General features: G+C 41.1%; 1 protein-coding gene across 1 annotated transcript in view; it reads left to right on the top strand.

Moving 5' to 3' along the window:
* The window catches only part of hivep3a (HIVEP zinc finger 3a), a 40,004-nt gene that overhangs the window by 14,784 nt on the left and 1,336 nt on the right, over positions 1-23,884 (top strand). Inside the window, 6 exon segments of the mRNA XM_036562606.1 lie at positions 2,095-6,249; positions 6,252-6,280; positions 6,599-6,747; positions 15,822-15,997; positions 18,000-18,101; positions 20,385-21,022. Coding sequence (XP_036418499.1) covers positions 2,454-6,249; positions 6,252-6,280; positions 6,599-6,747; positions 15,822-15,997; positions 18,000-18,101; positions 20,385-21,022 — 4,890 coding nt within the window. The 5' untranslated portion in view covers positions 2,095-2,453.

The following is a 23,884-nucleotide window of genomic DNA, read 5'->3' on the forward strand; positions in this document are numbered from 1 at the left end:
AGCATAAGGAAATTGTTCTTCAGACTGATGGAGAATGTGTTGTATATGGTTCTAAATAGCACCAAAAAGGGTTCTTCTATTATTACAACCTTGACATCATAACATTATTATTGTAACATTATCCAACAATCTGAAGAAGGAGTCTGTGATGCAGAGAACCCTTTAAGCATGCAAATGGTTCTTTGAGTGTTCATGGTTCTATATAGAACTGTTTTTTACCTAAGAACCCTTAAAGAACCATATTTTGTGTGTGTGATCAGTAAAGATTAGTAAATTCAACAGAACCAGCTGCTGTAGAGCCGATCTTTCGTCACCTCTGCCCCTTTGGCCTGTTTGAACACAGACATTTTGCCCGATCTGTGTTGAGCTGGCGACCTGTGGAGATTTTCATACGCTCTCCACCGCCAGGCGTCTTAACACGTTCCGAGTCAGGTGATATTTCTGCTTCCTAATCAAGAACATGTGTGAAGAACAGTCTTACCTTCTGTTCCGCTTCCAACGTTCCACCTGTGCAAATAGACCAGCTCTTACATACACATCCATCTCTCTTTAGCAGCGCAGTTCAAATAGTGTGCAGACATGCATGAACACATACGGCTGCGTGTTTTCTACCCCACAACTGAGCTACCACCAAATTATGAATTTCGATTTTAGGTGAAAAAGTCTTTATGAGGTTTTCGAGAGTGATTTAATAATCAGTGGAAAGCTGTTTAACTGTGTCTGTGAGCCAAACGTGAGGTTTGGAGAGACGCTTGTTTGTGTATTTGTCAAATGTTTCATAACTGTTGGGAATGTTTTTAAAAAACAGGTGCTTGTGCGTATCTATCTGTTCAAAAAATGATTTAAATGTACATACATACATACATCATCTAAACTGCTTATCCTTCTGGGTCGCGGTGGGGTGCTGAAGCCTATCCCAGCTGTCATTGGGCGGATATTTAAATGTAGAATTTACTTAAATTTAAATAATGGTTCATTTTAGAGAGATGTCTTTACAGTGGTGGTGATAGGAACCAGGGGTCGCCATGACTACAACACAAATATAGACATTTACTATCCAGAACCACCATTGAACCTACACGAGTCTTCTGAGTTTATATGGAATGTTGATGATGGAAAATAGTGGAAAATCTGAAATAATAAGTTTTCTTTGGGGACTATTTTACCTCACAGCGCCCTGCATGTATCCCTCCACCATGAACGGATTTTAAGGCCGAAGTCTTCTCAAAACTATCATAAAACAGTGTCTCAGTCATCAGGCAGTGAATTCATAACAAATTCATGTAGTAACTTTCTGTGAGGGAGCCCTGACTCTAGACCGGAGCATTTCACTGGTTTTGTTTACATCTCAACCATTTAATTATGCAGAAATTTTGGTGGAATTCTCTGTTAAGAGCCCTACTCTTATTACTCAGCTGAATTCATTTCGTGTATGTCTCTAATACAGGACACTAAATGTTAGAAGTTTAGTCATCGTTTCCAGTTCTTATGTAATAAATGTCAAATGTAAATAAATCAAAATCATTCCCAGTTTGTACAGGAGGGCTATGAACACTGAGATCCAAATAGCTCTCCATATAACTGGTCTGGAATGCACTGCTGGCAAAGATTTGGACTACCAGCAGGATCTCATATGGTCCCACACCTATCCACCCCCAACAGCAAAGCGTGGGCGCCAGTGCCAGCTGGTTAGTGAGTGGGATGCCTGGTTCCTATGTGTGTTGAAATGAAAATAGTGAGAAATGATTTATTTTTCAAGCATTCTCTCTTGTTTTCCTGTTGAGCACATTAAATGTTTTTGGAAAATGTGGGCCAAAAAAGCTCTTAAACATATATACCCTCAAATAGAACCTCATGTTGTGCAGCTTTTCTCTGTGAAATTTGAACATTATTGGCAACCAAACATGATCAAAAGGTATTCTGCAAGAACCAAAGTCATTCACTCCCATCTCGGAAAAGATTTATACAGTCATAACGGTGCACCAGATGTGTACACATGCTTGTGTTTGCACATTTATATGTGTGTTTGTTAGCAAACCTTGTGTTCAAAGAGAAATCTTGTTTATTTATTTATTTATTTGTGGTATATTACAGAACTTCAGAAGCTCTGCACCCGCTGAACCAAGAACCTGCACCCGCTAACCCCAAGGACCTGAGTATCAAGGAAGAGCTTTATGAGGAAGAGTTTGCTGCTCATAGGAAGGAATTCCACACAAGATAGAAGAGCCAGAATTGGATTATAACTTGGACAGCAGTGGCTGAAAACGTCCTGAAGCAGGTTCTCGTGTCTTGTTTACTCATACATGAAGTAATGTTTACTGAGTGTTCAAGATTTACCCAGGGCCGAAAATTGTGCTATTTTCAATTAACTTGTTAACCTGTTCCATCATTTGACAGTCTTGAAAAAACAAATCCCAGGCGTGTCACACATCCAGAGGTTCTTTCCCTATTTTATGGAGGTCTCACACAGTCCACTGAGCCCTGGGGAGCAATCTGGAGATCCAGAACACCCTCAACATGAGTCTTCTCACAACAGTCCCCAGCCAACATCTTCCTCGCAACAACAGCAAGCAGCCCTTTCCCAGCAGCAGCAGCATGAACCATCTCACGTTAAACAGACGAAGCGACCTCGTCATGAGAGGAAGCGTCTCAGGCTACAGAAGAAGAACGTCCAGGAAATGGAGACTCTTGAAGGGGAGACATCAACATGGGCTCCTAGTACATCTGAAGACAATGTGGGAGTTTCTGGTGAAAAGCCCACTGAGGTCTCAGCCTCATCAGTGCCAGCACAAGCCTGTTCAATGGAGACCCAAGAAAGCACCCTGAAGCAGAAACGTGAGCGTAAACCTCAGAAGCCAGGGAAGTATGTCTGCACCTACTGTGGTCGTGCCTGTGCCAAGCCTAGCGTTCTACAGAAACACATACGTTCCCATACGGGAGAGAGACCCTATCCTTGTGCACCATGTGGTTTTTCCTTCAAGACTAAGAGTAACCTTTACAAGCACCGGAAATCCCACACCCATAGAGTGAAAGCTGGTCTGACCACAGGCAGGGAGGGACCAGGCGGGAGCTGTCATGAGGAGCCAGTTACAGAATCGGATGAAGATACTGGTCACCCGTCTTCATCCTTTACTCTTAAGAATCAAGGGATGGTACCCTCTCAAAGAACCTGCACAGAAGTGTCCCCTGAAGGACAGTCCCAAGGAATGGAGGATTCCCATGCTGTCAAAAAGAGACTGGCTATGAGGCTTAGCAGAGGAAGACGTGCTCCTTTGGGTTCATCTGATGAGGCATCCTCGTCATTCGGGCTAGGCAGCAAGGGTAGCACAGAATCAGGCTACTTTTCTCGCTCTGAAAGCACAGAAGTCTCCCAAGATAGTCCACCTAACACAAGTGCCAAAAGCTATGCCGAGGTCATTCTTGGCAAATTTGGCCGCCTTGGGAATTTGCAGAGAACTGCTCGCCAACAGCATGAACACCCTGCAGGGCAAGAAGGAAGGAGCATTCCTTTCACAGTGCCTAAAAAGCAAGTCATTGACCACATCACCAAACTCATCACCATCAACGAAGCAGTGGTAGACACAAGCAAGATTGATAGTGTCAAGCCCAGAAGGTTTTCTCTCTCCAGGAAGAGCAGCACTGAGTCAAAGGCATCTCTTTCCAAAGAAACACTTCTTCAAAGTGCAAAAGAAATTAGTTCAAAAAGTAGTGGGTCCATCACTCTTGGGGTTCCATGTGAGAAATTCCAGCACCAGTCCATCAATGTCAGTCAGCCAGTCGACCCTTCATCCACTGCCCCTCTTATGCGAAGTCACTCGTTACCATCGGATGCAAGTGCTGCGTCCACTGCTTGTTCACGTAGCCTTCGACTCAGCCAGTCATTTGAAGAACAACAGCCGGCTCATAACAGGCGTCATGGTATGCTAAGACGCCAGCCTGCCATTGAGTTACCCATTGGTGCTGAAATTAATACCGAGGAACAGCCTAGTCCCAGCTCATTATTTCACCCCTCAATCCCTACGGTGCCTGACTGCAAGCAAAAACAACTAGAACCATTTGAGTGTGAAGCGTGTGGTGTTGCTTGTAACAGCTGGGAAAACTATAAAACACACAAGCACCATCACTGCTTGGGCCGTCTGTCTCACCAACTTGAAATTCCCACAGAGGAACATGGAACTCTTTATAAAACCCGACCTGGTGCTTTAGCAATGCGAAAGAGGAGAAAGGAAGATAGTCTTGAACTTGATGATCCTGCCTTACCATCAGTTGCCTTGCCATCCACTTTTGCACCATCACAAGCTTATACTGCAGCAAGTGAAAAGTCCATTACTGAGTCCATTGGGTCATCCCAGGCCAATGAGAAGGAGAGTGCTTTAAAAGGAGTGTCAGTGATACAGCATACTAGTTTATTTGATAAACAGGAACCCACTCTAAGAAGCCAAGGCACATATGAGGCTTCTAGAGACAAACCTCCTTCACATGATGGCCACCACACATCTCACGCGAAAGAACAGATGCCAACAAAGCCAGCATTCCGCAAGCTTGTACGTCAACACAACGTTCAAGTGCCAGAGATCCTGGTCACAGAAGATACAGACATGCCAGTGTCGCCCCGTCCAGACATTTCTGAAATTAAAGAGACTGAAAAAGTAGGAGATTTCCAGTGGCCCCAAAGAAGCCCAACACTGGCCCAACTTCCGATTGAGAAGCTGCCACCGAAAAAGAAACGACTTCGTCTTGCGGAGGCAGCACAGTCATCTGGAGACTCTAGTTTTGAATCACTATCTCTGCCTCACAGTCCAAGTCAGGATAGCTCCTTATCTCACACATCCAGTCATTCCACTTCACTTGAGGAACCTGTCAAAAGTGATATTGAAATGATGTCATCTAGAAGGTCAAGAGCTCTTCACACATTGACAATCCCCACAGGTCCGCACCACCCACACCGAGAGATGCGACGGTCTGCTTCTGAGCAGGCACCCCATATTCCTCAGCAGACAAACCCCATAGCTGAAGCCAGAAGTAAGTCCTTTGATTATAGCTGTCTCTCACCTGATCGGACTCCTGCAGGCTGGAGGGAAAGGCGCAAATGCCTTCTGATAAGGCATTCTGCTGTAAAAGAGCCAGAGGAAGAGGATATACCCCCAAAAGCAACTCTTAGTGTAAGCTCCTCCCCTCCAAGGACAAGCATGTCCCCTAGGCAAAGCCCTGGCACTTCTCAATCTCCTGGGCCTTCTACATCCCAAAATGTCTCTTTAGGCAATACAGTCCATCCCCTATTTGCTCACAAACATGTCACCCAGTGGCAGCTAAATCAGCCCCCTGGAATTTCAGAGAACACCATGGCAACTCAAAAGATCCCACATAATGTGTTGCAGGTAGCCCCTGTGACTAACACTGACCAACTTGCAGTCATGGAAAGTCCACAGTGTCCATCAGGTGCTGCAAGAGCCCATTACTCTTCAGTGTCCACAGGTCTTAAGCTTGAGATTCCCATAGAGGAAAACATTGAGGAGTCAACTGCAAATGCTCGCTTCGTGCACCTTTCCCATTATCATCACTACCAGCATCCCCATCTCGAGATTACTCCAAGCCATGAGCTGTTGAGTCCTCGTGGAATGCAGAGAGTACCAGTTCGTCTTCATTCTGACTTACCACTTCATGTCAAAGCTGTTTACACTACACTGTCACAGAGTAGGTCTCAGGATCCAAGCTGCTCCGATGTAAGATTGAATACCGTAGCATCTAATTTTGATGTAAAAGAGCAACAGTCAGTGCCTGAGGAATCTATGTCCTCAAGTTCGGGAGGGAATAAACGAGTTCTGTCCCCTACAAGCAGTGTGGAGCTCAGCCACGATAGTCAGCAACAGAAAAGGGTGAAGGAAGAGGAGGATGAGAATAATGAACAGAGCAACTCGAATAGTTTGACTGCCAGCAACAAAGAAGAACATCTATTAAGTGCTCAAAGTATCATTTCCCCCATAAGCAACAAAGAAAGTCAGTTTCCTTCTCTTCACACAAACCTAACATCCAGCTGGTGCTATCTAAACTACATTAAGCCCAATCCATCTGCTCAAAACGACAGCCAGAATTCAGTCTATTCTTCTTGGAGCGTAAGCACTCGGAATCCAAATCCTCCAGGCCTAACCAGCAAGGAAGTACTCTCCCTGTTGTACTGCAAGCAAAGGCATTCTCCTTTTACCTACACTATGGCAGCCATGCCTGCTTCCACAGTGGGGAAACCAGAGGTACTGATCCCCGGAAACCCGAGGAGTCTGAGGTAAATGTAAAAACACCTGGATTTGCAATATATGCATGATGCACTCATTATAATGAATTTGGGGGCTTGTTGAAAGAGAACAGGTATGAAATTTTGGCATTTCATAAAAAGGCATAATGTCTTTAACAATAGGGACATCCACTGGTCAGCAAACAAGTCGCACTTCCTTTCTCAGAGTCTTTCAACTCACCTCTGAATCTTTAAAGTTAAAGGAATAATTCAGTTCTGCAAAATGCTGAACGTGAATTCCCTCATCTCTGTCTCCCTGGGCACCCGGAACAGGGTTGGTGAACTTGCCCATGTCTCTCTCGAGTATAGGTACATGCCCCTCAGCCCAGTGACCGCATAGAGGTCCAGCAAGCTGAGCCAACTGCGAAAGAAGAACCACCAAAGGAGGAGGGAGAGGAGGAAGCACGGTCTACCTCCAAATGCAGTGAAATCCCTCGAGTACAGATCTGCGAAGGAGGGTAAGACATACATTTGTTTGTAAGTAATTTAGGAAAGGCAAATGGGTATCTGGGTATTGGTATGGAGCCTATTTCAGCAGAAACTGTATGGTCGGATATGGGAAAGAAAAAATTAATCCAATGCAGTCCTGTAACAAATCTATCCTGAAATAGGACTCACTCGCACTGATGTCACTGATGTTAGCTGTGTAGTTAAACCTGTGTGGTTAGTAGAGTGATGGAGTAGTTTAGTTTCATAGTCTACTTTTTCAATAAAAATATCTGATCAGTGTTGGCCGATACTCAAGGTTTCATCGGGCCTTATTCATCAATATCTACTTAAGTTTGTTCTTAAATGTGTTCTTGAGAAAGGTCCTAAGAGAAAGTCTACGTCAGATTCATGATGTGTTCTTAAAGCACAGAACTGTTCTCACGTTTGTGCTCTTGAGTGTGTGTAGATTCAGTTCTTACTTAAGAGCAAACCCCAAATAAGAAGAAATTAATAAATAATTCAAATAAATTTGAACATCATGTAGGGTAGCAGCTGGATTCTGATATGGGATTTGAAAGATTTAAGTACACACTGTAAAATGATTCAGTGATTTAACTTTAAAAGGTAAGTAACCTGGTTGCCTTGCAATTTTGAATTAACTGAACTTAAAATGTAAAACATTAATAGAGTGTAAAACATGGATTACTGTTCTGTTAATTTACTATTAGAAGTTCAACCTGGTTACTTTTTTAAGCATCAAATCATTTTGTGTCAGTTTAAGGAGAGTCTGGCCACTTCCTGTTCCTTCCTGCCTTACTGCTGTTGAGTACTGATTGGTTAGCATTACTGCTACTGAGCGCTGATTGGTTAGCATTACTGCTACTAAGCGCTGATTGGTTAACATTACTGCTACTGAGCACTGATTGGTTATTATTACTGCTGCTGAGCACTGATTGGTTATTATTACTGCTGCTGAGCACTGATTGGTTATTATTACTGCTACTGAGCACTGATTGGTTTGCATTACTACTACTGAGTGCTGATTGGTTGGCATTACTGCCACTGAGTGCTGATTGGTTGGCATTACTACTACTGAGTGCTGATTGGTTTGCATTACTACTACTGAGTGCTGATTGGTTGGCATTACTGCTACTGAGCACTGATTGGATACAGGAGAGGGCAAAAACGTTCTTTACTTTTAATGTAAGTTAGTGTAAAGAGATTTTATTTCAAGTGATTCTGGAGCGTTTCTATTGGTCCGTTCATTGTGAAACAACGTAAAGAGCAACTGCTGATGCAGAAAAACAAAAATACTTGTAGTTTTTTGGGCGGTGGCAATATATTACTCCTTCTCCATTAATCTGAAATGGAATATACTAGTGTATTCAGTTTTCAGCCATCTCTGCTTTCCAATGTACTCTGCCCACCCCTGACCATGATATACACTCTCATTGGGGTCATTGAGGTGGAACCCTCAAGAGTAGGTTTTTAACACCCTCAAATTAAGGAACAAATTTGTACTATATTTCATTGAAACTATATTTTTTAAGCCGTATTGACTCAACGCACCCCGTCTTCACTCCAGGCTTTTCATTACATTATTTATATTGTTCTGTTTTAAAACATTAGGTTTTGAAAAGGGTGCAAATACGTTCCTTTCCTCTGAGGAAAACTTATTCAAGGTGTACAATTGGGCCTTGAAACCGCTGTAGGACCTTTGAGGACACATTTACATTGTTTGTACCTTGATGAACGAAAAGTGTACCTGCACTTTTATTTCTGACTACACATTTAAAAAAGACTGTACTCTTTACTCTTTAGTAAAGGGAATGGTTCTATTTGGAGCCATGAGTTCTATATAGAACCATTTCATTCTGAAGTGGTTCTTTGCCTGGTGAGACGTTTTTTTCAGATTGATGGAGAATGCATTGTTTATGGTTCCATATTGTTGTATATGGTTCTATATTTCGCTGTTGTCGGTAGAAAACCTCGTATCTCCATTTTTGTCATTTTTCAGTTTTTGACATAGTTTGAAATTGCCTGTTGCTCTTTACATTGTGTGTAAATTTCATGAAGAATGGACTGAAACAAACGGCTCAAAATGACTTGGAAAAAGTCTGGTTCCATTGACTTACATTGGAAGTAAAGTATGTTTTCCCTTTTCCTGTAAAGTTACCATTTTGGAGATACGAGGTTTTCTTCCAACAACAGCGATATGCTTCTATTTGTACACTATATTGTATATATTTTGAAAATGGTTCTATATAGCACCAAAAAAGATTCTTCTGTTGGTTTGACGTCAAGCTTGTAGCAATAGCAGAACCCTTTTTGGTGCTATATGAACCATTTTCAAAAAGAACCATATACAACACTTTCTCCATCAATCTGAAGAACTGTTTCACAATGCAAAGAGCCATTTAAACATGCAAACGGTTCTATATGTGACTCATATATTCCAAATAGAACCACTGCCTTCACTAAAGAAGAAAGACTGCAGCACAGGTTTATAGCATAGTGAAATGTCCGTCCGCTGGTCATCCTCAGAGACCTTCTGTGTACCTGCTGGAGTGCTTTTCCGTATATCATAGTGCCTCACTGTGCTCCTCGCTCCTGTGTGGTAGTTTTCTGTCACCAGTATGTCAGTGCGCTGTACGGTGCTGCTGCAGGAGATCGCTCGGCTGTCAGAGCCAACACAGGCCTTCTGTTACACGGCTCGAGCCAGGAAACTACCTAGCCTGGCGTTCACTTCCTCTCTCCTGCAGACCCCGCAGAGCTCCGCTCATGCCAAACTGCATCAATGATTTTGGTCATTCAGCTCGGGTTGGGGAGAGAGCGCGGCAGCAGCTGTATTTTTAGATGAATGAAAAAATCAGCTCATTTTTGCGTTTCAAAGAACTAATGTGTGATTTCAGAGTAATTCACTGACTGATGAAGCTGCGCTGAATGGTGCAGCTCCTGGCTTTGTCAGGTTTGCTGCCTACACATCCCCTTTCTGGTTGCTCAAGGTTATGCGTTCCATTGTGAAGGTGGTCGTGACTGAGTTTCAGAGACGCAGCGTCGTGCCGGCGCAAGGAGGCAGCCATCTGTGTCGCTCTCGCACGTCGATCGCTTGTGTGAACCGTCCTCCCTCGCGACTCGATCTCACACTCATCACAGGAGAGGATGAGCTCTGAGGTTGACTCATCAATCAGTCGTGCAGCAGTCTGCTCGCCGTGCGCTGGGGGTGATGTTATCCTACGGAGGTCCTACAGCATCTCTTACTTCAAGCAGAGGTGGAGAATTACATAAACAATCATTTTTAACTATTACAGTCAACTAGCTCTACTTTAGAAAACGATAAGCAGAGTGTGTGTATTACACCAACCGCCCATTTCCGATCTTCCTTATGCGGGGCAAACCGTACTGTTAGAGCTAGGCCTTCAATTTGGGCCATAAATGTTACAACTCAGTCCAAACATGAAAAAAAAACAACCGCTAGGATAATGCTAACTTCTGCTGCTGGCGTCCCTATGGGATGTTGTGGGGCAGTCGTGGGCTGGAGGTTAGGGAACCAGCCTTGTGACCGGAAGGTCGCTGGCTCGAACCCCTGATCTGACAGGACATGTCTGAAGTGCTCTTGAGCAAAACACCTAACCCCTAACTGCTCCCTGGGCGCCGTGGATAGGCCTGCCCACCGCTCCGGGCAAGTGTGCTCACTGCCCCCTACTGTGTGTGCTCACTAGTGTGTATGTGGGTGTTTCACTGCATGGATGGGTTAAATGTGAAGGTCTAATTCCGATGTGTGCAAAACACAGTTCATCAACGGTTCTGAATTCTATCTATTCTATGTATGTTAGTGCTGAGCTAGTGGTAATTGGACATCTTCTGGCAGTCGAGTAGACTACCATTCCATATTTGTGACAGACATGTGAGTCTTTGTTTGCCTTTTTATATCAGATTAAAAAATGTCTACCATACCAGTGTTTGGTATCTTTGCACATACAATTGGATTTGAAATTTTTTTTTTCTGTTGCTTTATATAACAAAAAAATGACGAAGACATTAAGATAAATGATAAATGCAACGCCAGCCCCATCCCATTTGGCATATATTTATTTACCCATGCGTAAATGTTATTGTTATATCAACTTTATGCTGTCTCATCTCCATTTCTACTGGTCTTTCACCATTAAACTAAAACTTGCATGGCGTTTCAAGCCAGCACTTTCAATGGAAGTTGAGGGCAAAGCTCAGCGTGACTTTGTTTTTGTGCTGTGACGTCTTGAACCAGCCAAGTGATTTGATCACGCTGTTGTGATCAGCATCTCGCCAGGGTTAGCATGTATTTTTTCTTGTATTAGATTCACGGTGACTCTGTCAGCAGTGATCTCTGGTGCAGAGCTGCCGCCACTGTTTTCTATTTCTAGCATCCCACTGATTAAACTGCCAACCATATTCAATCAGTGACTCAAAGAATTGGTCCTAACGATGTAAATTTAAAACGTGATTGGCTGATTATGCTTATAATCATGATTATTATAGTTAATCTAATGCATCAGGACTTCTCTTCAGCTCCTGAAGTCCTAACCAATAGGAGAGCTCGCTCAGCTATATCTGTCTAGACACCACAGAGAAAAACAGTTCCTGACTGGCTGTTTTTTCCCACTTGGCGTTCAAGAAATGTAACCATTTTGTTTCTGTCCGAAACTTAACAATGAATCTAGAGTGGTGCTGAAATACTTCAATACAAGCACGATTCAACTAAATAACAATGAACTAAAAATTACAGACATGCACAGAAATGATTCCCCTCTGTCCTTGTGTTTGAATTCACTGTTCCCTTTTATACAACTGACATTTTTATGTACCTTTTTTCTTTCATTTATTCTTTTCCCATCCCTCTTTTCTCCCAGACTGCTGTTACTGTTCCACAAACGGATTTAACTATACTTTCACTGTTTATCTCTCTATTCACCCGTGTGTTTCAGCTGAAACTACATTTTAAAGCTAAATGCTGAATCAGTTGACAGTTTCACATTGTTTTACAACCTTATTTTAATTTGTACTCATTTAACTCGTGTGTCCTCATATATAGTTATAGACAGATAAGCTGTAATTACACTCGTCTATAATGGTAGTTTTAGGGTAGAATTAAATTGCTGATTTGACTTTTACTTGAGTTTATTTTTAATTAAGTATTCAGATTTGTTTTTTAATTTCCAAGGCACAAACAATGTAAACATAAAGGTACAACAATGTCCTTAAGGTCTGATGGTGCACTTTAAAAGGGTTGTAATCGTGCAGCAAACGTTTTGTTTGCATAACTTAGAAAAGCAGAAAAACAAAATAAAAAGCCTGGAGTCAGGACAGAGTGTATAGAGTCATTGCATATATATGTATGTGTGTATATATATATATATATATATATATATATATATATATATATATATATATATTTATGCGAATGTGTATATAAATATGCATTGACTCTGTACATTCTGTCTTCACTTATGTTATGTTTATGGAATAATGGTGTTCCTTTAGTCAAGGTACCTGTGAGGGTTCCACCTGAGTGACAGCATTTTTACCCTGAAAGTTACAGTTTTTTGAGAACTCAGTCTCAACCCAGAGGAAACAGTTAGCTGCTTGGCTACATAATCCTAGCTAAACAGGTAGGCCTACTGTGTTATTGTTTTGTTTAACCTAGGCTAGTGCTGTAGATCTTTCAGTTGCCTGTGCCTGCTGGCTGATTGATTGATCTTATTTTAGAACTGGACCTATGAGGCTAACATTGCCAACAAACACTAGAACACTAGAAATCAATAGTCACCCAAATCTTTTGTGTAAACACATCCTCAGAACGTCTCGCAACTTCGCTCAAGCCTCATCCATGTCTTCATTACAGACTTACAGATGTGGTTTAGGATGCAGTATGACTTACTGTAAGCTTACTGTTATCAGCTCCACAGTGAAGTTTTGTTCATGTTTGTATCTCACAGTAAGTCATGCTGTGTCTTAAACCACATCTACAAGTCTGCACCACCTCAGTGAAGACCTGGGTGAGGTTTGAGAGAAGTTTTGGGGATGTATTTACAGAAAAGATTTGGGTGACTATTGACTTCCAGTGTCTGTGAGCAGCGTTGGGGTAAGTGGTGGGTTGTGTGTACATTTGATTATTCACAAATATTTCATTCAGGCCCTGAATAAGATAGTGATTGATTATTTCTGTTCTCAGCCTAGTGATAAGAGCCTCTACATACATACTTACATACATATGTTGGGTATGTTGGCAGCGATTTTGTCCTTTATGAATGTGCAGTAATTGTTTGGGAAGCTGTATTTCGTTTGTACGCCAGTGAGTTTGCCTCGTCTCCTCCTCCTGCTGTACTACCTGGTAAACATTAAAGTGCTTTTCAGGGCTTAAACCACTGTGTAAATAGCTGGAGAACATAAAGCTAAAAATGTGAGTTTGCACACTGTTATCATGTTATTAATAAGAAAGGTGGCCTGCACGTCCCGATTCCTTGTCCAGTGATTGGAGGTGTTTTTTACGGAGCAGCTGGCGTGGGCCCGGGTTTCCCTCCCTCTCAGCTGTTTGTGTTGGCACAGATATGCCGGCCGTGGGCATCGGGCAGCAGCTCCGAACACCCCAGGTTTGAGCTGGGAGGTGGGGGTGGTGGAGGGGTCGGAATGAGGGGGGCCCAGGTTCTTGACATTATAAATGGCTCTCTGTTTGAGGTAAAGTGGAGGCCCCGTTTTGGGACTCTCCGAACACACCCAGGGGTGGACACCCAGCCTGTGTGAGTGCATGTGTGCGTTTAGAAGGAGGGCCTTGGCCAAACATACCGGGTGGTTTTTAAAAGCAGTTTTTAGAGGCAGACTGTGCAGGTGCTATAGATCTGGAGTTAGATCTCCCCTCACACGCCTGAGACCTACAGTGTGTAGCTGTGTGTGTATGCTGGGACTGTCTGGGTGGGTACACTGGCAGGGGTTTTGCAATGTTGTATTGCATTTTGTGGCTCAAGTGATTCAAATGATTTATGGCAAAAACATTGTGGAAGACGTTTTCATTAAATTTAGCACAGTATTTAGCTTTTCTGAGGTTCGCGGAAACGTTTGACACAAAAAAGGCTGAAGAACTACAGTGAAATGTTTGCATACAGCATTTGCAGAAATCAACCATTTAATAAGGAACATGAAGAAAAGTCAAACAATTAGCAAAAATAAATGAATAATTTATGTCATATGGAAGGCTGCCCACATTTGACCTTGATCTGTGTTGTCCAAATCAATGGTAGGCAGCAGGCAACAACATCAAAATCAGGAATAAGTTGAAAAAATAGATACTTCCATCACTTTTTCTCAATATAGTGTCCATAAATCTGCTAATTGATCATTTTTGTTCTCATAGCCTCTTTCTGCAGTGTTCCCTCGTGACCGTTCTGTCAGCAGAGTGGAAATCAGCTTGGATATTTTCAATTAACATAACCAAAAAACATATTTTTCCCTGTAAAGCTGTTGTGAGATTTACATCATGAACCAAAAAAAGAAAAAATGCTCCTTTAAATCCACCAGGAGTTCATCAGTAACATCTTTTTCTTTTTTGGTGTGTAGAACTAGAACTTTCTGAGCTGCCATGCTTTCTGTCACTGTATAAAAGATGCACGAGGCTTCTTTTACTGTTCACTGCGCTGTGTTGTTGTTCTGAGTGATTGACTGAGCTCTTTTAGAGCACAGATTACATCACTGAGTGCTTATTTTTGATTACTCTTATCAAAGCAATGTTAAAGTGCGACCTTACGTGGTAAACTGGCACACCACTGTGACTTTGTGTTAAGCTGCTAGCGAGCAATGAGAGTGAAAGGGGAGGGGTGAGAACCCCCTGCTGTGAAAAACTCTTCACACCTCTCCACAAAGACGGCCGTGCCGAGATAAAAGGGACTAAAGCGTTTTTCTTCATATCAAACAATCCTGCACAACTGACACAATAAACACACACAGCATTTAAACACAATAACAACACAATAATAATCCACATTTACCTGCTTGCTCACCTGTTAAAATGTGTAGTTCGGTTGAGGGACGTCCAAAAAAGGCTGTTATGAAAAGGAGTTAATGAAACTGACAAAAAACTCATAAAATACAAAATTAACTAAATGACTCCTTTTCTGATTTACTCTCATGTTACTGCGGTGACATTTACTTGATATTTCTCTGGTGTTTTCACTGATATTAGAGATCATATTCAGTTGGGATTATGCTGAACACAAAATCCAATAGTTTTAAAATCAGGGGCTGAAGAAATTCTCCACATTTGTCATGTTTGAACTCGTCTATTTGAATATTGATATTTGTAATTGGGGACAAAATATAGCTTCTTTTTATAGTTACAGGTTTACAACAGCAGGAATGAAGCTTCCACAGTGAAGCTGTTTTAGAACACTTAAGACCTGATTTACATTCTAAAAAAGGAAATTATGGTAAATCTAGTTATTATAGATTAAGTTTCCAGTTTATCTGTCATTTGCACAACATGTCAGGACATTCATGCATTGATATGCTTGTGGCGACGCTCAGGCACTCACTCTACAGAAAGAAAACAAAGTAAAAATAAAAATACAAGAAAATACTAAAACTGAAATATATTAAAGACACTGGAGGGACCTATGTAAGAAAAAAACCTCTCTGCTGTGTACAAATATATTCATATTGAACAAGAGATAATCTGTGAAGAATATATACATTTTAAACAATATATACATTTTAAAATATATCCAATATTTCTAATTAATATTGTTGTAAGCTCATTTGTCAGATTATTTAACTAATTTCTAGATATTTTTTCTCGTTTGAAGTAATTTTATTTAGTAAAATTATATCGCTATATTGGCAAAAACTTTGCTTGTTTTAAGAAATATACTACAAATACGCAAACTGATCTGCCAATATATAGATCTTTAAATTGACTGTGGAAGTAAAAACATCTAGAAATAAGTTAAATAATCTTATGATAAGCTCACAACAATCTCGTCTTGAGAGATATTAGATACATCGACTGCATTTAAGATGATTTGACTTGCCTTCATTACAGTCTTCTGAGTGCTGTGCTGTACCGTGTGTTCAGTTACAGGTCGAATGAGGAGTACGTGTACGTGCGGGGACGCGGGAGGGGGCGCTACGTGTGCGAGGAGTGCGGGATCCGCTGTAAGAAGCCCAGCATGCTGCGGAAGCACATCAGGCTGCACACGGACGCTCGGCCCTACGTCTGCCAGCACTGCAACTTCGCCTTCAAAACCAAAGGCAGGCGGATTAATCCACTGTACACAGTCTCAATATTACAAGATCCTATTCTTCCTTTCCACTGGAATGTTTTTCACTAAACACTGTGAAGAGAAGCCGAATGGTGTAAAGAATACAACACGGAAGACTAAACTCACCTCAGGCCTGTCTGGTCAAGTCCTGGATTTTCAAGCATAACCAAGCGTAACTTAAATTTCATAGCTTAGTTAGATTTTTAGGGGGATTCTGCTTATTTAAAATAAATGCATAATTCAGTGTTTGAGATGTAAACAAAGTCATTCATTCATCAATGTTTGTCTTTTCATACTGATTTTAAGCATTTTTAATGCACAATGAGTGAATTCAGTTACTTTGAAGGGGCATTCCACCAGCTTTTCAAAATTCCTCCATAACTCAGTGTGTGAGATGTAAACAGAGAGATTCAGAGCGGTTTGGTGTGAAATGGTTCAGATGTCTTTACAGTGGTGGTGATAGGAACCAGGGGTCGCCATGACTACAACACACATATAGACATTTTATTTACTATCCAGAACCACCAGTGAACCTACACGAGTCTTCTGAGTTTATATGGAATGTTGATGATGGAAAATAGTGGAAAATCTGAAATAATCAGTTTTCTTTGGGGACTATTTTGCCTCACAGCGCCCTGCATGTATCCCTCCACCATGAATGGAGTTTAAGTTCTCTAAACTATCATAAAACAGTGTCTCAGTCATCAGGCAGTGAATTCATAACCATTTCATGTAGTAACTTTCTGTGAGGGAGCTTTTAGAGGTGGACGTCTGGTTCCTATCACCACCACTGTGGACAGTTATGACTCAGAGAGTTTCTCTAGAACAGAGCGTTTCACACCAAACCACTCTGAACGACTCTGTTTACATCTTAACACAGTAACTCTAGGCAGGAATTTTGAAAAATCAATGGGATTCTCCCTTTAAAGCTGGACTCATTAGGTTCCAAATTGTATCTTAAATATTGACGTCTAACAGAGCTGAAATCTTAACTGGGTACAAAACACTAAGAATAATATTTCATCAAAATCAACTGTTGTGGTGTCAATAAATTCTCATAACAGGTTAATTTATGAAGTGGTTTACTTTTTATATCATCTCTAAAATCTCTTTCAGTTTTCAAAAGTTAGTTTTGCAAAATTAGATGATTTTTGTTATATTTCTACATTTTTACCCTACATTTTATTAATACTCTGTAAGTTCAAATGGCTTCACAACTCAAAATCCATTTATAGGCCTTTCTGATCCTCAGAAATGTAGGAATACTACATAAAACCAAAAGCAAAGTGCTCCAATAATTCAACCTCTTGGTGGAATTTATTAATGTCAAACAAGTTGATTTAAAGTGAAGTGTTATTTTTTTTCCTGTAACAGCTTTTTATTATCCTAATTTAATTAAATTTAATCATGTTTTAATCAGGTTTTTAATTTCTGTTCTCTTTTACTTTACTTTTCAAATTCTAATTTGAATTATCTTTGTATTTTCTCATTCGTAGTGTATAAATAAACTTCTACTCAGGTAATGTTTCAGCTCGGTTCAGTCATTCTGTACGCAGTTCAACTCAATATTTGCAGTGTGATTACACTGTGATTTTGAAACATTAAAAATTCATAACAAAAGAGCTGATTGAAGCACAGCTTTGAAATTTTGCATGGATTTATGAGTTAAATTGAAGTTTTGGCTTCATTTTTTACAAGCAAATCAGTGACGTGACTGGACAGGCTGTACTTGAGCTGGAGTAGAATGAATAATAAACTTTTATAAAGGTTTTATAAAAAGGTGTTTATCTTTAATTTGAATTCAAATTATAACACTATTTCTTATTAAAATATAATAATTAGGCTCTCAAAACAGCATCAATTATAGAAGTTATGATCTCAGCCTAAAAAGTGAGCACTGTTATCTCACTCCTGTCTCCAGACAGGAGAAGGTAGATGTAGACGTTTCTGCCCTGTAACTCTAACACTCTGTTCTGCTGTGTGTTCTTTAGGGAACCTCACCAAACACATGAAGTCGAAGGCTCACGGTAAGCGCTGTCCTGAGGGAACCGCTCCGGGCCCTGTGCAGTGTGAACCAGAGACTGAAGAAGGAGGTGAGACCCTGATTATTACCATGCTCATACATTACCTGTCCAAAAATATCCAGACGCTCCTTCTGCTGAGTGAATTCAGCTACTTTAAGGTCAACTATTGCTGACCCAGCTTGTATCTCCATAGAATCTCCATAGAAGAGCATTTACCAACAGAATGGGACTCTCATGAGGTCACCATGTCCAATGCCAAGCATGGGCTAGAGGGGTATAAAGCCCCCCAGCACTGGGCAGTGGAGCAGTGGAACTGTGCTCTCTGGAGTGATGGAGCTCCATCCAGTACCTTTGGGATGAGTTGGAGTGATTCAGAACTGACCATCTAACATCAGTACCTGACCTCACTAATGCTCAATCAAATCCTCACAGCAATGTTCCAACATCTAGTGTACAGCCTTCCCAGAAGAGTAGAGGCTGTTTCTGCAGCACAGACTCACTATTAACACCTTCATTTCAGACTACTGTGCTGTTCTTGGTGTAGATATTAACCGTGTGGGGATCCACAAACTCACCCATGCAATAAATTTGATGTGTCTATATATGTTTCCCAATTTCCACCTATATATCAATACTTTTTAATTAATTTTATTGCAGTTCCACCTCTCAGTCATGGTTATAGTGGACTAGTCCATGCAGTTATGAAGTTTAATGAAGCATTAATGAATGAAGCACTAATTCTTAAAGCATGTAAAAAGTCTAGAAATAAGTTAATAAGCTTGTAATATTCATACCTGAATGATGTCACTTGCCAAGATATTTTTTCCAGTGTTGTCAGTAGCACCACTCGGGAGCCCAGAGCCTTAATTATTTTAAAAATGTGCGTCCAGGGGGCGCTGTTCCTGTTTTGCACAGAACCCCAGAATCACTAAATCTGCTCCTGCCTTAATAATATCAGGTAAACATTTTTCACAAGCAGCATTAGTCCAGGTTGGACTTGTTTTGTAATTTAATGAGTGATGTTTTTTTAATAGATCTGCCTGGTTTTTTACAGAAATGTCTCTCTTTCCCTCACTCACTCTTTAGTTTGATAAGTCTACAGCTGTGTTTGAATAGCTCTGGACTTTGAGGGCTGAATGTGTCCGTGAATAAACGGGTGGATGATGAGAGTGATGTGCACACTATAAAAAATGGTGTCTTGGCAAGTGAAAGTATCTTAAATCTAATCAATATATCTAATATTCCTCATGTTGAGACTGTTATAAACACATTATATGATTATTTAACTTATTTATAGACATTTTTTACTTGTTTTGAGTAATTTCATTAAGTAAAATGATCTCACTATAGAGGCAGATCATTTTGGTTATTTTTAGAAATACGGTCAGGCATAACATTCTGACCACCTCCTTGTTTCTACACTCATTGTCCATTTTATCAGCTCCACTTACTATATAGGTGCACTTTGTAGTTCTACAGTTACAGACTGTAGTCCATCTGTTTCTCTGATACTTTGTTAGCCCACTTTTACCCTGTTCTTCAGTGGTCAGGACCCCCATGGACCCTCACAGAGCAGGTACTATTTGGGTGGTGGATCATTCTCAGCACTGCAGTAACACTGACGTGGTGGTGGTGTGTTAGTGTGTGTTGCGCTGGTCTGAGTGGATCAGACACAGCAGTGCTGCTGGAGTTTTAAACACCTCAGGGTGGACTGACAAGGTAGGAGTGTCTAATAGAGTGGACAGTGAGTGGACACAGTCTTGAAAAACTCCAGCAGCACTGCTGTGTCTGATCCACTCAGACCAGTGCAACACACACTAACACACCACCACCACGTCAGTGTTACTGCAGTGCTGAGAATGACCCACCACCCAAATAGTACCTGCTCTGTGAGGGTCCATGGGGGTCCTGACCACTGAAGAACAGGGTAAAAGGGGGCTAACAAAGTATCAGAGAAACAGATGGACTACAGTCTGTAACTGTAGAACTACAAAGTGCACCTATATAGTAAGTGGAGCTGATAAAATGGACAATGAGTGTAGAAACAAGGAGGTGGTCGTAATGTTATGACTGACCAGTGTATGTGCCAGTGTTGTGAGACCAATTTACTCAATAAACAGGTAAAAACATAAGTTTATAAATCATATAATATTCATACAGCCATCTCAGATATTTCGACTCTTTAGTGAAACGTGTGACATGCCGGTGCTATTTTAGCCTATAAGGTTCGAGGCTGGTTAAGAAATATTCGAGGCTACCGTCTCGGGAGCCCTGACCAGGCGACGTACACGCAATTTCGATTAAAGCTTGAATGAGAAATAAAGCCGATGTCTCTTTTTTCTCTTCCTGCAGGTGGAGAGGAGCGCTCCGTTTTGCCGGAGGTCACAGAGGAGCACCAGTTCTCCGACGCCGAGGACACAGACGAGGAAGAGGATGAGGATAACGAGGAAGGTGACGAGGAGGCGTCTCGCTCCTCTGCCTCCTCTGTGAGCAGATCTCTCTCCAGCGACGATCCAGGTTCCCAAGCCAGTCCTGTTCTTTTGCCTAAGGCGCAAGAACCCAGTGTGAGTCCAGCGAGGCCAAGCAAGCCCATTAGAGCCATTTCTCCAAACCCGTCTCAGTACATAGAGACCCCCGTCGTAGGGGTGCCCTTGTCCCCCCTCTGCAGTTTCACTCCCGGCCTGCATTTATCCCCCGCTCTGCCCCGCTCTCCAGGACGGGACACGTCCCCTCTGCGCTGCCTCTCTCCCAGGCTCAGCCTCTCTCCGGCCCCCTGCCAGTCCTCTCTGTCCCCGTCTAGCCGTCCGGTCTCACCGTTATCGGCAAGACACCTGTCCCCGGTCCGAGCCCTGTCCCCCATACGGCCTGCGTCTCCTAGCGGCACACTGAGCTCCGTCGTCGGGGCCAGTGTGAGCGTCCAACAAAGACCCTACAGACACAGAGATCCAGTCAAGTCCTCGCCCAGCAGGTTCAGCCTCAAGACCAAGCTGGTAAGTCCTACTTCTGCTTTACGTCAAGAACCCTCTATGGTTCCTGTGCTTACACTGCAAAAAACGGTGTCTTGTCAAGTGAAATTATCTTAAATCTAGTAGATATGTCTAATGTGTCCCCTTTTAAGATGATTGTTATCTTATAATAAGATTATCTGGCTTATTTCTAGATATTATTTACTTGTTTTAAGTAATTTTATTAAGTAAAATTATCTCACTGTACTGGCAGATCATTTTGTTCATTTTAGGAAATATGCTAGAAATAAAATTATCTGCCAATATAATGAGATCGTTTTACTTAATAAAATTACTTAAAACCAGTATAAAATGTCTAGAAATAACATAAATAATCTTAAATTGAGTTACCAACAATCTCAGCAAGAAAATATTAGACTATTGTGACGCTGAACAAGCACAGAAAGACGCTCGCGGATCTTAAAAACAACATTTGGTTTAATGAGAGAAACAAGTCAGGGCAAATCCAAAAACAGGCAAAAGTCAAAAACCAGAAAATGCAAAAACACAGGCAACCAGAGCAGAAAGGGCAAATCCAAAAGAGAAACAATCGAGACACAGGCGATGGGTTCAGGACACAGGACATTAAAATAGACTATAACCACTCAGTGACCAGTAGTGTGGCAACACCTCACAAAGAGGAGACCAAACCAGGATCCTTTTAAAGCCTAAGACAAACAGATACAGGTGTGTTGAATCAGTACTCAGGTGACTGAGAATGAGGCAGAGGCCTGTGATTGGTGGAAGGGGTGATGTCATGATGATTGGGATTCTGGGAAATGGAGTCCTGGAGCGTGTTAGGCAAGGGAGGATAACCCGGATATGTGACACCTATATTTAAGGTAATTTTACTTGACAAGATACCATTTTTGCACTGTACAAATCAGTGTGAAGTGCACAGCAAAAAACAGTATCTTGACAAGTCAAATTATCTTAAATATATGTAATATCTCTCATGTTGAGATTGTTGTAAGGCTATTATGAGATTATTTAATTTATTTCTAGGCATTTTTGCTTGTTTTAAGTGATTTTATTTCTAGCTTATTTCTTAACATGAGGAAAATGATCTGTAATTTTACTTAAATTACTGAAAACAAGTAAAAAAAATATCTATAACAAAATGTAATAATCTCATAATAAGCTTACACCAAGCTCAACATGAGAAATAATAGACACATCAACTACATTTAACATATTTTCACTTTCCAAGATATCATTTTTTGCAGTGTAGTGCTGCACATTATTGCATGAAATCATTATCGTCTGATTTATTATTGGGCTGATCTTGCAGAAGAGTGCAATATGCAAATGAGCCCCTTAACCAGGCACTGAATGTTTTATCATTCACTGCAAGCACCCTGACCAATCACAGATCAATGTATTCATCATTAAATGTAAATAATTTTGGCCAAAAATAATGCTGATCAATATTTAATCACATTGTATCATGTGGAAGGTGCAGTTGTATGCAAATGTTTGAAAACTCCTGTTCATACAGACTGTTTTTGTTGCTTTTATAAGTGAAAATAAGTTAAAACATCCCCTAGAGAGCATTTAAATATGGCATTGAATCGTCTCTGTTTACGTTGAATTCAGCAAATTGTGCATTATAATGTGTGGAAGTGTGTCTCTGTAGAGGATATGTGAACTTATTTACACTTAGAAAACCAACAACACGGGTCATTCGACCAGCGGTGCCCAAACAATTCACCTAAATTCAGTGTGTGAGGTGTAATCAGAGAGATTCAGAGTGGTTTGGTGTGAAATGGTTCAGATGTCTTTACAGTGGTGGTGATAGGAACCAGGGGTCGCCATGACTACAACACAAATATACACATTTTATTTACTATCCAGAACCACCAGTGAACCTACACGAGTCTTCTGAGTTTATATGGAATGTTGATGATGGAAAATAGTGGAAAATCTGAAATAGTAAGTTTTCTTTGGGGACTATTTTGCCTCACAGCGCCCTGCATATTATGTATCCCTCCACCATGAATGGAGTTTAAGGCTAAAATTTTCTCAGAACTGTCATAAAACAGTGTCTCAGTCATCAGGCAGTGAATTCATACCCATTTCATGTAGGAACTTTCTGTGAGGGAGCTTTTAGAGGTGGACGTCTGGTTCCTATCACCACCACTGTGAACAGTTCTGACTCTAGAACAGAGCATTTCTCACCAAACCACTCTGAACCTCTGTTTACAGCTTAACCATTTAATTATGAAGAAAATGTTCTTTAAACTCTTTTTGGTTCTCTTCTAAACATACCCTTTCCATAATAAGAGATATAATAGCGCAAACATGGCTGTTTTGTTTTCCCAGTATCGTTCAGCCTGAGTGACATACAGCCATCATTTACCTTTATGTGTTTGTGTTCATGTGAAACAGCTTTTCATAATGCGGTGGTCTTTTTAAAGAGTTTTAAAAGCTAGTTTACTTTGCTCCATACAGGGCAGCCAACAGGTCCTGATAGCTAACAGAGATGTCCACTCTTTCTTTGTCTAAGTTTGTTTTACTCCATATTTAGTAGGACGGGTTTTATTTGCACACAGGAAAGGCCAAAGTAAACATTCAAAAAACAAACAGACTGATACCAAAAAGGACACAGCCTGTTATTTCAGAGGGGAAAAGGGAAGAGAGGCCCATCATAATTAATTGCCAAACCAAAAGATAGCACTTAAAATAGTTTTTTCGAGCCTTAATATACCCCTACATGTTTACGTTCTTCTGTCACCACTCCCAGTTTGGACTGGACCAGGGCTATTCTTGTGTCCACCTCATAAATCCTTCCAGTTATAAATAAGACCCTTGAAATAAAGGCAGCTGTTTTGGGTGCTCGTATAATAG

Source organism: Colossoma macropomum, unplaced genomic scaffold (genome assembly GCF_904425465.1).
Source record: "Colossoma macropomum unplaced genomic scaffold, Colossoma_macropomum, whole genome shotgun sequence".
Classification (NCBI taxonomy): Eukaryota; Metazoa; Chordata; class Actinopteri; order Characiformes; family Serrasalmidae; genus Colossoma; species Colossoma macropomum.